Source organism: Micropterus dolomieu, linkage group LG06 (genome assembly GCF_021292245.1).
Source record: "Micropterus dolomieu isolate WLL.071019.BEF.003 ecotype Adirondacks linkage group LG06, ASM2129224v1, whole genome shotgun sequence".
Classification (NCBI taxonomy): Eukaryota; Metazoa; Chordata; class Actinopteri; order Centrarchiformes; family Centrarchidae; genus Micropterus; species Micropterus dolomieu.
Window position 1 is genome coordinate 10,437,811 of NC_060155.1, and position 15,642 is coordinate 10,453,452.

A 15,642-nucleotide genomic window follows, 5' to 3' on the forward strand; every position below is an offset into this window, starting at 1 on the left:
AGTCCCCAACAAATTGGATGGACTTGGGGCTGAGTACCGCAGACTGATTAAGAGAGACGAACAGACACATTGTTGGTTTTGGCCTTTAGATGGTATCTGTTGCCAATAAGAAAAATATAGAAAAAACGCACGCACACGCACACACACACACGCACACAGGAGATTTCAAAATGCAAAAAGGTCAGATCGAAGAAGGTACTGACAGTCAGAGGCACGTTCACAGATAAACCCGATGCGGTCAGTGCAGTAGAAATCATTCCAGTTGGCATTATGGATAAGGCCAGCACAGTCCTCGCCCGCTTCGTGGCCGTGGGTCCAGTTATCAGGCTGGCCAGGCTTCCACTTCCTGATAGCAACAACACAAGCAATATGTATCAATGTTCAAGCATCACACAAGGTGTTTGTTAGTTACATTCATAGAAGCTTGCTGTTCTGAAGAGAATGAAGCAAAGAATAAAGACAGAAATAACTTAAACACACACAAATTCCAATTGCTTAATAAGAGATTTATACATTTGTAAAAAACAATTTGGCAGATTTACTCACTTGAAAACAGGTATAGTCCCATCCACCCATTTCCAGATATTTTCCTCCACCCTGTCAGTAAGGCCCAGCCAGAAATAGCCTTTTCCTGCAATTGCATTTCTCACAAATTGCTACGGATAGAAGAGCAAAAGATAATTTACAGGGTGGTTATTTCAGAAAAACAAGGCTGAAATTTAAAGTTATTTTATAAAAACGTTTTTTGTAAATAAAGTCAGTGAATGTATTAAAGTAAATATCTGGGTCAAATTTTCTTTACCTGTTCCTCGTTGTCATTAATAATGAGCATATGAGACGATATGTTAGTACAGAACTGGTTGGACTCGTCAAAGTTGAGTCTCTGAGACCCAGAGGAGAAGTAGTAGCAGCTGTCTCTAAACTTTCTGAACCCAGATGGGCAACCTGGAACCAATCATTTACAGAACATTTCAATTTAGGAGTTAGATCACATGTCATATGTTGTATCAGAATAAGTAAAAATGTTCTGCTCTTATGTAATCATTAAACTGACCAGTTGTTGGAGTAACAGTGACAGGGGGCTGGACCTGCCGGGAGACGGTGCCTTGTGGTTCCTCTGCTGGTTTGGGAGGTTGAGGTGGTTTGGGGGGTTCAGAGACCTGAGTGGGTTGAGTGGGCTGAGGAGCCTTGGAAATTTGAGGAACTAAAGGCGCCGGTATCCCTGGTAGCCCTGGAGGACCAGGTGGGCCGATGGGTCCAACAGGACCACGAGGCCCCTCCAACCCTGCAGGTCCTGCTGCTCCTCTGGGCCCCTGTGGCCCTTGTGGTCCTGCCATTCCTGACTGTCCATCCCTACCAGGAAGCCCCTGAGCCCCGGGGTCACCTTTTTCACCAGGGCTTCCAGGTCGTCCTCCAGACCCTCGCGACCCTTTAGCACCAGGAAGACCCCGAGCCCCGGGTGCGCCCTTTGGACCTGGAATACCTGGTAGTCCAGCAGCACCTTTCTCTCCTTTAGGTCCAAGCAACCCTGGAATCCCTTTGTCTCCTTTATCACCCTTCTGTCCTAACTGGCCCACTGGCCCCTGTGGACCCTTGTCACCCCTGGGGCCCCTGGGACCTGGTGGACCTGAAACATAACAACAGCAGATGAGAGGACTATAGGGGTCAGACTGCGCTGTTACTGTTAAGGTCTTAAGATGTTTCACAGGGAACACAGGCCTTTTATTTCTTGTACTTTTTATTTCTAATATTTGTAGTTATTATTTATCTGTTATTATTTATACAACAGAGTACTAAAGACCAGCAGGTGTATAATCCCAGTCATAGTCTAAATTCAAAGATATGGTTCTTTTGGATCTAAATCCTTTCATCATTTTGGACACAGTATGTCCTCTCTTCTTACCCTGCAGGATGGTAAAGTTGGTGATGATCTGCGAGTGCTTGCTGTCCACCAGCTTCATCTCCTCCATCACCATAGAGAGGTTGCTGACCTCTTTGTCCAGCCTGGCTGTCAGCTCATCCTGCTGGGCGCGCAGCTCCTTGCTGTCTGCCCTGGCCTCCGTCACGCTATCGTTCAGCCCCAGGAGCAGGTCTGAATGTCGCATCACTGTCTCAGCACAGGACCTCAGGCCATTCAGGTCGGAGCTGATGGCACCCAGGAGCTGCGAGGCAAAGCTCACGTTTCCAGTCACGCGGTCCATGTCATTCTCATGTCTGTCTAATCGTGCTTCCATCACGTCAAACTTAGACGAGGTGGCGTTATCGTGGTCTCTCTGGTGGTCCATCAGCTCACGCAGGCTCTGGTCATGGCCCTCGGTGAGAACTGAGGTGTTCTGGATCTGGCTGGCTAGCGTGCTGAGCTGAGCCCCCAAGTCATCCAGAGCTTCTCCATTGGACCGGGCCAGGGCTGAGTTGTTGGCTGCCAAAACCTGGAGATTCTGAACCTTTTCCTTTAGCCATTCTGTGTCAGCCCGGGTCTGCCTGGCTGTCTGCTGCAGACCCTGATAGTCATTCTTCAGTTTCTGCACTGCCTGGCCTGCGTCTTCGACCGTCTTCTGCAGTGTGCCGAGCAGATTACGTTGCTGGGACTGGGTAATGTTTAGTGCACTGATGCTAACCTGGGTCTGGCTCTGCTCTTTGACCTGGCCCTGTATCTCTGACTGGAGCCGCGCGGTGTCTGTCTGGAGGTCATCAATCATGCCGCTGTAGGAGGCCAGGGTCTGGTTGACCCCACGCAGTGAGGCAGCGTTGCCTTGCAGAAAACTCTGCAGGGAGACATGGCCGTTTTCAAGGTCATCTCCTGTGATCCGAAGCTCATCCAGCATGTCCCTGTTTCTTGTTGCCCTGACTGCAATTTCATTCAGTTGGTTCTGTAATGCCTCTAGATCTGACTTGAAAGTCTTGATGTCACTTGTGGCATTAACAGACTTCTCTCCTGCCTGATCATCTGAAAAGGTGACACACAAAAATATCTGCGGTTATAGAAAATAAAACCAACTCCTTGTACATAGCATTCAAAATGTTACCGGTTTATGGGTTAAAACTATCCATATTTGTTATGTAGTCTTATGTTACCTAGCTTCTTTAAGTCGGTCTCCACAGCATTGATCTTGCCTCCATAATTCTGCATGCCCTCTGTGACATTGTCCATTTTCTGGACCACTGACAAAAGAGGAAAGAGCAGGTGCGATGTAAATAGATACACAAAGAACATACACTTATAAAGCAACAATTCAAGATTAACAGACAGAATTATGATGCTGATGCAGTGTTTAGCCTTGCTTCTAAGAGGGACACATTATACAACTATCACACATACTAAGACATTAACACAGGAAGTGCATTTTATGTGGAATGTGACATTCTGACTATTAGAGGTCTATAGGAGATATGACAGATAGATATCTAGACTCTAGATAGACTCTTCAGAGGCAAATACTATACTTCACTATATGTATCTGTAGTTACTAGTAACTTTTCTGACTAAGATTTTACATAAAACACATGAAAAAAATACGACACACTGTCGTTTGCTTGTACAATAATGCATTAGTAATAATAATCCAATATATGATAACATAACACTGGCAGGCCACTCTGCTGCTTAATGAATCCTTTAAGTCAGATCACTTAAGTAAATTTTGATAATATTTAAATACTTTTACTTAAGAAAGTTCTTGAATGCAAGATTTGTACTTGTAATGGAGTAAATTTACATGTTATTGCTACTTTTACTTCAGCAAAGAATCTGAATCATTATGTGTTAAATAGATCTCATGAAAACAGAACTTGTGGCCAGAGAAGTTATTCGGCCAAGCTGATTTTGAACAGCAGAGGGTGCTGCTGTACTCATTCCTCTTACAGGAAACAATTCTGAAAACTGGATGATGAACAGGGTGAAGAGTTTTTTTTTTTTTTTTTGTAACTGGCCAACTGTGTATCTGTTGAACATTACAATTTTCAGAGCACATTCACAAATTCCACTTCTTGAGTATAAACAAATTCAAACACATAAAGAATACCACACTAGCGCACTCTAACTCTGGTTCCACTTTCTCTATCTCCTCTGCACATCTGCAACTAGAGTCTGTCTCCTCTCCTCCTCCACGGTTTGTTTTTTGTCAGTATGTGGGTGTCTAAAAACTACACTGGAAAACATCCTAAGCTCTCACTGTTATGATTCCAGAAGTGACAAAAACACGAAGCAATAACATTGCACTTGGGACGAACAAAAACACATATGGGTCCAGTGTTGTTTGTTGTTGTGCTGTTGGGAGTATGCAGCTTAAATCTCCTCTCTTTCTCTTTCCGTCTAAAATGCTAATTTCTTTATCTTTTTGAGTGCTTAAACATACTGTATATGCCTTATTTGTTGCCAATAATTTTGCTACAGCACTGAGCCTGCCACCGAATCTTTTCTTCCCTGATGTCTAACATACCTTCTTATCCCACTAATCTTTCCATCCCCCGACAGTCCTGTATTGGAAAAGCATTAGGCATTATATAAGCTTGCTAATTTCAGTAAGGCTTATTGACTGCTTATTGCGACCCAAGTTATGAGCCATACTTAGGCAGTTACCCAACAGGAGGCCAAGCAGATTAACGCTGATCAATGCTACAGGAGCAGAAACAGCAGGTAACGCAAACAATGCTTTAAACGTAATTTGGAGAACAAAGACTAGGAAATATCTTGATTAGTGCGGAGAACTATATTTATGTTTGCAGGTTAACTACAGTATATACCGTTTAAAGGGTGTAGAAGAGATAAACACAACACAGAAGCCAGCCTACAATGGTTTCTCGCAAACTCTAACCAGTTTGGACACTTGCAGCCATTTCTGAGTCAGCCTGTGGTTCATGAGACAACAAATTGTTACCAAGCCATAAAATCTCCTCTGGGTTGTTAAGCCAGGGTAGTCGCTGCATGGTCATCTGGTAGACATTAGAGCCAAACCATCAAAATCACATGGGCTACAAAGTAACACAGATCCAAAGCTGGAAACCTAAAACAATCCTGATAGCAGTAACAAGGCAGTATTCAGATTTAGATCTGAGGCCATGTTTAGAATAGGCCATGTTTAGAATAGAATCATTTCCCATTGGGTGAATGCAGTTTTTGTCTGTTGGTTGAAGTACATGGTTCCCCAGGTTGGGGCGCCTGTGGAGCAGGTGGGACTTCAATATTTTGCTTAAGGATATTTTGACAGGTTTTCTACGATTGATTGGGGTCATGAATGTGTAATATTGGACAATGCACAAAGTGCATTCCATATTGATGGCGCCTGTGATAACTTGAATTCATTTCTGTTTCTACTTAACATAATTTCCCCAGTTCAAACAGGGAGAAAGAGCAAAAATGCAGTAAGGACAATGTTGCACAACAAATGTGTTTATAATCTTAAACTATTGCTAATCTCCGAAATATGTCAATTTAGTAAACTATGGATCTTGTAAAAGGGAGTCTTTTCAAGTGATAGCTCAGACTTGGATCAATTTAGTTTTACATTCTTCCAGTGATGTGCCCTGTTGATATTTAATTTATGGAGTTTTTAAAGGAAATTATCTAAAAAAACCTATTGCTATGCTGAAAATAACAACATCAAGGCTTTGTTACCCTTACCCTACCGAAAAGTGACCATTTTGAAGTTTTTAATCAAAAGAGACGAGATAACACGACTGCTATTCCACAGTTCTACAACAGTTCTACAACAATTCTACATTCCACAACGCTAGCATGCCTAATAACAACATTGTAAATGGACTGTACTTGTTTAGCACCTTACTAGTCTTCTGACCAAAGTGCTTTACACTACATGTCACATTCACCCCATTCACACACACTGATGGCAGAGGCTACCATGCAAGGTGCTAACTGCTCATCAGAAACAGTAATGAATAGATTCACACAGACTCACACACAGCCATTGGGAGAAATTTGGGGTTCAATATCTTGCTAAAGGTCACATAACCTACTGATTACTGGACTGTCCGCTCTACATCCTGAGCCAAAGCCACCAACAGAAGGTTGGTATAGAATAAGATCACCTCATTGATGCCTCAAACATGACAATTTAAGACTTTCTCACGTTTTCAGAACTGTTGGAATCTAGTAAGGTGTAAAGAAAGTGGACTTGTTAAAGTGAATTAAGGCTATGGGTTTAAAACCCACTGTTATCATTGTCTTATTTGAGTAATTCTGCAGTCTACATTGAATGTAAGACTGACTGTACTTGGATTTGTAGAATGTGACCACAGCTTTAAAATCTGTACTACGGAGGCCAAAGTTCAGAAACTAAACTAAAACTAAATCATTAAACTGAGTATTCAAATTTATGACTTACCTTTGTATCCGAGGACAGCCACTGCTATGGTGAGCAGGGCACAGAGCACATAGAGCAGTGCAACAGCCGCCCTCAGTGCCCAGTCATTTTTACACTTGGTGCACTCTGTACCCTCCTGAATTCCTGAAACATACAATACAATTTGTGTCAGACTCAAATAATGTGCAACTAGAGCAGGGAGTTAATAAAAATACACCGCTACAAGGTTTTCATTCAAAATGAATTCACAAGGGATGTTTTTTTTTTTCCATTTCATAACTAAGTTTAGTACTGCATGTCTAAAGTGAGACACGCTGTGCCTTTCTTCAGCCAAGAATCAATTGAAAACACTTGCGTTCATAAATAGGCAAGAAGACTCACTATAAAACTATAAAAACACTGCACATGTGTTAGCCATACAACAGAGAAACCAAAACAAAAAAGTACCATTCCACTTCTGTGTCATTCCTTGTTGCATCCAACCTAATCCCACAGTGTAGTGAAATGTTTGGTCATTCATGTCACAGATGTTCACTAGTCTGACACTATGTCCTGAAAAACACCAACACAATGAGATCCAATGCTAAACATTCTACAACAGGCAGGATGTTTACTTGACTTCATTAGAACTGACCAAGTAGCCTCAGGCAAGCAGAGTGAGAGGGCAGCTAGTGTATATTCAGGCAAAAGATCTTTCTGCAGATGGAACAAACTTCCAATCAGATGATATAGAAAGAGAGAATTTGGAGAAACCTGTAACACCTTTTAGACAAGATGGTCATAAAATAAATAGCCTGAGCAAAAACAAAACAGTAAAATACTTTTTGTTACAATATCAAACTCAAATTTGGCAATGGTTAAAAATAGCAAAGTACATCTACTCACGCACAGTACAGAATTTTGAGATACTTTTTACTTGAGTGTCTCTACTTTAAGGGTATTTATACTGCTACTCCGCTACAATTCAGATGGAAATGTTGATCTTTTACTTCACTACATTATGATTTTACTTACAAAATATGTGTGCTTGGAACAGTTAATAAAATATAATGCATTATTATAGATTAAACTACGCAACAATATGCTGTAACACTGACATGGACCATTCTACCAACATACATTTTGTTGTTAATACTTTGATACTTTTACTCAAATTTGGTAAAAGGTCAAATTTTGAGTATTTTAATAGTATGGTATTGGTACTTTTACTTAAGGAAATGATGATTTGAATACTTTTTACACCACTTAAACTGGGCTATCCAAAGTGTGCCTCATAGGAAAACTTTTGGTACTTACAACTTGGGTATTATTTTCCCTGTGGCTCCAACAGTTATAATAATACTCACTTAAGTGATTGCTGTTATCTTGAAACAGGGCAACATCTATATCTTTACACAGAGTTGTTTACCCAAGCCAAGCAAAGGTTTTCAACATGGCCCTGTGCAACAAAAATGTAAATTATTTTACCATTTTGCATCGCTTTAAAGTTCTGAAATCATTTTCATGTAGTTCATGTAGTTATGTAAAATAAATACATGTGATCACAATGCTTTTAAATATGTTATACAAAGATTATGCTGAACCACTGAGCTTAAATTCTCATTTGACAGACATACAAGTCTATTAGGCAAAAAGATTAGGTAATCCTTTTGGGTTATGTCATCCTCTAAAGCACCAGGCTCTGGTCAAAACATGCACCTTGGCATTTTGGGTAGGTCTATTGTTTCTACTGCCGGAAGCTATAAAAATTCCCCATCTGTCATCTTGATATAACTTCCTCCCACTAAGTGTATCAGCCTCATGCTGTCCCTTTAAGTCATGTCACCCGTGATGGGACTGAATGTGTAGCCAACAAGAGGCTCCATCCTTCCCAGTCAGGGGGTGGCCAGGACCACCAGAGGGGTACTGGTGGTTTGGACTCTCAGCTTTGGACCTACACATCTGTGCAAACATCATCTCTGACCACCTCAAAGGGGCCCAGCCGTGGACCCAGACAAGGATATGCAGACCACTGTTGTCTTTATGTGTGCTGAGAGCCTCATGTTGGGAGCCAGTGTGGAGAGCTCCATCAGAGGACCCCCCCTCCCCACTGGTTCTGACCACATGCTGCTCAAAGGACAACATCACACCATGTAAACAAGCAGCTGACCGTCTGCAGGTTCTGGGTCAAGAGCAAATCACGGCTGGTATTTCAGTGTTCATTAGAGTATGAACTTGACCATGGTGGCTGTATCATATGTGTGTTCCTCATGCTTGCAGGGTCACTTAATTTCAAATACTTTCTCACAGTCAAAACCCTTTCACTCACTTTTCCATTCTAGATATTTCAATAATTAACTTTTCTACCACCCCCCACTACAAACAGATTCTTGTACAATCCCCCCACATACTTTTCTTTAATCTTCTTTAATCAACTTTATCACCCACATACAATTTATACACAGTCCAACGCATGCGGAATTTGCTCTCTGCATTTAACCCATCCTAATTAGGAGCAGTGGGCAGCCAATGCGCAGAGAACAGGGAGCAGTTAGATGTCCTTCCCAAGCCAAGTCCCCACAGACTGAGCTAATGCTGATTCTACTCTGTATCTCAGATTCTGTGATAAAAATAAGTGCATGAATCTTAAAAGAGACTGTATGACGGGACTCAGGCTAACCATGTTTGTTGATTAAATCCATATTTGTGTGTCAGCATGTTGTTACACCTGCTGCATTCTTACTGGTTGCTGAGAGTTAACAGAGTTGTAACCACATTTTTGCAATATTCAAACTAAACATCATGAGGGCACTATAGGGCACTAGGGAAATGAATTACACTACCAGAACAGGGTCTTCATCAGATGTTTCGCTCCCCCTGTTAAACTTGGCCATCATTGGAATAGTTAACCTTAAAATAGACAAAATAAAAGCAGGCTAATCATGACATCACAATTTGTGAGTAATTGTGAACACTCAAAAGCAGTCAAAAATTATATCCAAATGTCTCAAAGGGGAACTCCATTAATTTTCCACATCAAAGTGTTTTTACAAGTCTTGGGGAGTACTACTAAGACATGATTTAAAAAGCCATAGTTGGGGAAGGCCTATCAAACTGTATTTTTACAAACTGTTCTAAAGTGAGGGGGTAGAAATGGAAAATGCTCAATCACCTTTGGATTCTGACTCGGAACAATGGATGTTCAAGCTAATCCAAGATAAAGGGGCTTTAACTGTCCAAACTCTAAATGCAAATGTTGTCAACTTCCTAGAGTTTAAACTGTCAGTACTTAGCAATACTGTGCTGCAGAGCCTGGCAGGTTACAAACTCTGACTGTCATGTTCTCACAGCAATGATGCTTCAACTGAACTAACATGGAATTTCATTATGGGCAGAGCAGCCAGTAGCTCCTTCCAGTGTCACACCATTTTACCACTGCTTGTCACTGGAGTGTATTTTCTCTAAGGGATTTCGCTTGAACAACAATTCTGTCAGTGATGTGGCACACTAATGATAAAGAGCAAATGCTTCCAAGGTAGCTGCAGTATTGTGTTACATAGAATCCAGAGAGAAAAAACTACTGGGTTTCTATATCCATACTCGATGAAGGGCCAAGTAGTTCTTGCAAACACATTGATGGTTTGTTTTGTCGTAACTACATCCACAGAGTATGTTAAGGTATGGTAAAGTAATCATGGTAAAGTATAGCAAACATCATACCTCATACTGTCTACTATGCTGATGATAATAATACAGGACAGCAAATCTTGGACAATTAATAACATCATGTACAATCTTTTCAAAGCAAATTCCAAAGGTCATGAAAATATGATTCTCAATTGTGATAAAGAAAATCAAATAGATCATTAAAATCCAAAAGTCACCATTATTTCTTCTTTGCGTGTACTGCTTAGACAAGTTTGTGTTTCATCCCCTCGTGATGTACCTTATTAGTCAGAGACTGCGTCCTGTTTCATATCCAAAGGGGCCATTGTGACTTCTTGCTGTTGAAACTACCACAGTACATAAACATGCTGACGCACACGTATCATGAGCTGACTGAAAACACATTGCTACACCCAATGTACAGAACACGAGAGGAATGAGCCTGTTGAGAGCCGAGAAGCTGGACAGCAGCCAGGACGTCCTAATCAACAAAGTGGAATCCAGCCAGATTTCTCCCCAAGAGGTTAATAAATGCCAGAAAAGCCTAGAAAGAGCAGATGCAAAGTGGAGAATACTGTATCTTACATACTACTGCTGTCAAGTGAGAGCCTGTATCTTTTGGCCTATGTTTTTGCATTTACACGGGCTGAGTTTAAGGACTGAGACAAAAAAAACATTTATTTTCCAAAACTCCATGAGCATTTATCTCAAAACTACTTTTTAGTCATGCTAGCACTGTGGCTCTAGGGATTACATTGTTAGTCTGTTGGTCCCCACCACTTTAGATTGAATAGATTACCATGAAATTTGCTACAGACATTCACAAGGATGAATCCTAATAATTCTGGCGATCTCCTAACATTTCCTCTAGCACCCCCAGAAGGTCAAAATTTTTACTTTTCCAGTGAAATATCTCAACTTGTTCTAGATGGATTGGCACAAATTTGCTACAGACATTAATAGTACTCAGACAATGTATCCTAAGCAATCCCATCCTAACTTTGTGATCCCCTGACTATTACTGTAGTGCCACCATTACCATAAGGCTGACATTTACATTTATTCATTTAGCTGACGCTTTTATCCAATGTGACTTAAAATTGCTATATATGTCAGAGGTCGCACGCCTCTGGAGCAACTTAGGGGTTAAGTGTCTTGCTCAGGGACACAATGGTGTCTGAGTGGATTCGAACCCAAAGGCATGTGTCTTATCCACTGCTCCATCACCACCCCATTTAAGGGTTTAAGTGAAATATATTAATTACTATTTGATGGATTGTCTTGAGATTCGGTAAAGACATCATCCAGTGCCATCATCAGATCAAGAATTCAAATTTCCCAGTCATTTTCTAATACTGTGCAATGGTTTATGACCAAATGCCTAGAGAAGCGGTACAAGTTAATCACTGTGTGTGTGCCACCTATTTCTAAGGGGGAGTATTTTATCCTACGAGATTCACTACATGTCCGAATAAGGTTATTTCTCACCCAGCCATACACATGTGAAGATTCAATTATATATTGGATCCTAAAGATGTTGCAATGCTTACTTGAGCTAACCAAAGTTACATTCTATGTCACTTACAGCTGCCTTCTACTCATTATACTAACCCTAATCCCATTCCACTAATTCTGTGTTAGTCAGTTTGGTCTAAGGTGAAGCACAAATGGACCAGAGACACAGAGGAGACTTGAGCTGTTCTAAAAGATGAACATGACTCAGGTTTGCAAATGACCCAATCGTGACCCACTGACACATTGTGTCATTCTACCTTTACTAATTCCTTTACAAAAAGAATACCTGTCAAACATTAACAAGTTAGCATTGTCATTGTGAGAATATTAGCATGCTGAAATGAGCATTAAGCTCAAAGTACCACTGTGCTGAGAAGTATAGTGTCACAAAGCCGCTAACATGGCTGTAGACTCTGAATCGTCTTGGTGAAATCCTTTTTGACAATGACACTATTTGAAAAAACATTTGCCAGCAGCATTATGTAATTTGTGCAGCTCTCACACTGGTCAGATACATTACAGTAGATGCTCTAGAGTTATCAAGGATGGTATTGATACTAAGAAGAAGTTATGGTCAACTGTAGTTCATCATTACCATTGTTAATTAGCTCATTGTTATGAAACTAAAGGACAGAGGCAGAGAGACAGGAAAAACGAGAAAAGACGCAGAGAGAGAAAGATAGGGGCAGTCCTGTGTTGTGCCTGTACAGCTGCATTTCATTTGGACTCTGAGTCAGTCAAAGAAAAAAAATCTCAACACTTATTCCCTTATTCCATGTACCTGCCATTAGACTTTCCTACATGCCCCGTCTCTCTCCTGGCTGGCAGTGGAAACTTCCATGGCAACACAAAGAAAGCCTGTACAGACCAGTGTGTGAAGACCTTTTGTGCAGAGTGTTAATACTATGTTATATACAGTAACTGGGTGGCGACCACAGGAATTCTTTCATTTGACCTCCTTCCATTTTGTGTATATGAAAGCTGAATATGGCCAAAATCCAAAAAGAAGTAGTCACAAGACAGGCCAGGCCTCTATATGTCACCTGGATGGAGTCTGAAGGATTTCAATGCTGCCAAATGCGGCATTTTCATCTCACATTTCCAGATGGAACACACATTTGTGGTCACACTACTGTGTGGCATTTGTCTACAAAATTACAATTACATCTAATTGTGGCTCAAGTTATAATTTCCATAATCAACGTCATACTGAATCAATTTGGTTAAAAAAAATTGCTTTAACAAACTAAAATACATAAAAACAAACATATACCACAGTGGATTACTAAGAATGAAATATTATTTTTTATTATTCCTGAGACAAATGAAATGGAATTAATTTGCCTCATAACTACAACTCACTTGAATAAAGATTTTCAATAAATGTGTAATTTAGTACTGCTAACTAACCGAGGGCGCCATTTTTTCGATTCGGTCGGTTGAATTCATCAGTCTGGCCAGCTCTTCACACAGTAAAGGTAATACAACTTTGTCATATGTTGGTCAGAAACATATGTAGTCACGTTAGGTGCATCATTTTGACTGTGTTGTGGTTTTTATCTGCCAGTAACATCGAGCAACATGAATTAGTCAATGTCAAGGTTAGCTAACGTTACCACACGTTAGCGTTAGCTTTGCTAAAGCCCTTCAATGCTTGGAGAGCTTTCCACAAGGTAAAGGTAATTAAATCTTGTCAAATGTCAGTCTGCATTATAGATATTCCTGTTAGAAGCATTATGTTCACTGAGCTGAGGTTTTTAAGGACTAAGTTAGCAAAAACGAGCAACATGAATAGTTAATTGTAATGCTAAGGTTAGCTAACGTTGCTACTTGCTAGCGTTAGCTATGCTAATGAGGGTGACTTTTATTTTAAGTGTATTAATAAATCTCATTACGTGTGCACAGTTAATAAATCTCACAATGTGTGCACAGTGTGTGCTTTTATAGTTTGAACATTCATACAACAGGTACAGTAACGTTAGTCACTGACTTTCAGAGGACTATTAAGAACAAAGGGGGGGTAACAGTTAGCTTAATGTAGTCTTGGTCTGCAGACTGCTGCACAATGAAATTCAACATGCAATGTCACACTTATCAGTAACGATAAGCATCATTCTAGAAATGTCATGTTAAAAGTTCAGACTTAACTTTCACATTCTTCACAACTTATTCTTCATAAGGTTAGTCCAGGCTAAAGGGTAACTGCAGTTTTTTTTATGACAGTGCACATGCTCTGTGCTTATTAATTAGAAAGCAGCACTTGATAAAGTCGGTAAAGTTCATGTTCTGTGTTTTATAAATTTAGCTTGGTGAAAGGTAAACTGCTCATAACATCAGCACTGATTTACAATACATAGATATCCCTCCAACGTCCTCAATATCTTTATTGATATTACTCTGATTAGAGCGATTCTTACTAACCTTATTCCTAACCATCCATCCATCCATCCATCATCAACCTTATCCTGCGTACAGGGTCGCTGGGGGGCTGGAGCCAATCCCAGGCGCAAGGCGGGGTACACCCTGGACAGGTCGCCAGTCTTATTCCTGACGTTAAATGTTTAATAATTCTTTACATTTTCTGTTGGAATTAAAGCTTGGATGTGCTGCCTGAGATTAAAATTGGCAAGAAAATTAATCTCAAATCAAGTTTATTGATTTAAAATGTTTTATTATGGTAAATATTGTGATGGATAGTGGATGAATGATTATTGATGATGAGTATTATTCAAATACCTATACTTATCATTTTAATTTTAAACTTACGCTGTGTCACAAACAGGATGCTTCACCAGCTAGTAGAAATAATATGTATATATCTTTTTCTGGATAGGTATTTGGTGACCTCCAGTTGAGATCTCTGCTTCGTACCTTAGGCCATGTAGTAAATGGTGAGTAATATACAAATGTTTTCATTTTATTTGATATCAGTGTTTCCCATACGTTCATTTATTTGTGGTGGCCCTCCACAATATCAACGCTGACGGCCACATATAGATTTTCGATTTTTTATTTTAAATCGTATTGGGTTGCAGAGCGCCATAGCGCATTTGCACAGCACATCCTCTTGCTCATCCCTCTCTCTCGCTCACCTGTCCCTCTCTTTCTGTCTCTCCCTCCCTCTCCCTCATGAACACAGCTGCACAAATCTCAACACAACGCTGTCAATGTCGGAGACTCAGCTTAAAAAAAAAACAAACAGTTATTAGCAAGCATGTAAAGAGCCTAGCTAATAAGGAGAGCTATGTTAATGTTAGAATGCAGCTGGACTTTCGAGGCTAGTACGCTGTATATAGCTGATAGTCAGCGTCAACTGCACTGTCATTCTGTGGGAAACACTGGAGATGTTTAAAGTGGATTGTCAAGACTTTTATAAGATCCTCGGTATTTTCTTGCTGCAATCTTAGGTAATCCTGCTGCCATGAAGGTTATAAGGTGCAGTGTTTGTTGTCACAGACCTCAAATTCTACTGAGTCTGCCTGTAGTTTTGTTTTGACATTTATGCAGCATTTTGGTTATGTTTGGTAATGAAGGTACTAAAGAAATGTTGTGTATATGATGAAATTTTTAAGGACTTTCAACTCCATGACTCAACTCTTCTTATTCCCCCCTGATTTAGGATGATGATATTGATGTTTGGCGGGAATGCATACTCAAGGGACTGTGTGTGTACCTCAATGAAGACCCGGAAATATGAGCGAGAGAATACACTGAGTATAATTATTAGGGTTCAGTACTTTTGAGATTGACATCACCTCTACAGTACCATTAATGTCACCATCGATCTCCTTACTTACTTTGTACATACTGTTGTTTTTGTAAGCAGTGTTTTCATCAATCTGATCACCTCAGTATTTTCAGAAAGCGAGCTAGCTTAGCTATTCAGCAAGCCTGTCGGCTACTAAAATGAAGAAAAGCAGTATGGCTTATGAGTGCTGTCTGCTGTATGGAGTTTTGCTCAGTCTCTGTGTAAGTTCTCACTCAAACTGATGCTGAGAAAAGGGCAAAATGGGCAGATGGGCAGATAACATTAGGAAGGAGACATTCACCATCACCAGTCGGTCCAGGTATTTTGGACACGTGAGAACAGCCGAGAACAGACACCTGCCGGGGGCTCATGCAGCCTGTTGTTACTCAACACTTCTGTGGTTTATCAGTGAAG

At 40.5% G+C, this 15,642-nt stretch overlaps 1 protein-coding gene and 1 long non-coding RNA gene across 4 annotated transcripts in view; one reads left to right on the forward strand and one right to left on the reverse strand.

The window, feature by feature from the left end:
* Positions 1 to 15,642, reverse strand: part of colec12 (collectin sub-family member 12) — a 42,894-nt gene that overhangs the window by 1,900 nt on the left and 25,352 nt on the right. The window contains exons 1-8 of one of the 3 annotated variants that reach the window (XM_046051147.1): positions 13,902 to 13,942; positions 6,342 to 6,464; positions 3,076 to 3,162; positions 1,904 to 2,947; positions 1,055 to 1,627; positions 803 to 945; positions 547 to 656; positions 204 to 346 (exon numbers count right to left, since the gene is read on the reverse strand). In XM_046051147.1, coding sequence (XP_045907103.1) covers positions 204 to 346; positions 547 to 656; positions 803 to 945; positions 1,055 to 1,627; positions 1,904 to 2,947; positions 3,076 to 3,151 — 2,089 coding nt within the window. In that variant the 5' untranslated portion in view covers positions 3,152 to 3,162; positions 6,342 to 6,464; positions 13,902 to 13,942. Of the gene's footprint in view, positions 1 to 203; positions 347 to 546; positions 657 to 802; positions 946 to 1,054; positions 1,628 to 1,903; positions 2,948 to 3,075; positions 3,163 to 6,341; positions 6,465 to 9,142; positions 9,162 to 13,901; positions 13,943 to 15,642 lie in introns of those variants that run through there. The other 2 variants (XM_046051146.1, XM_046051145.1) reach the window with 2 other exon arrangements.
* On the forward strand, positions 12,805 to 15,620 carry LOC123971989. The gene is made up of 3 exons (XR_006825342.1): positions 12,805 to 12,958; positions 13,956 to 14,011; positions 14,314 to 15,620. It is a non-coding gene; the product is annotated as an uncharacterized LOC123971989 (long non-coding RNA).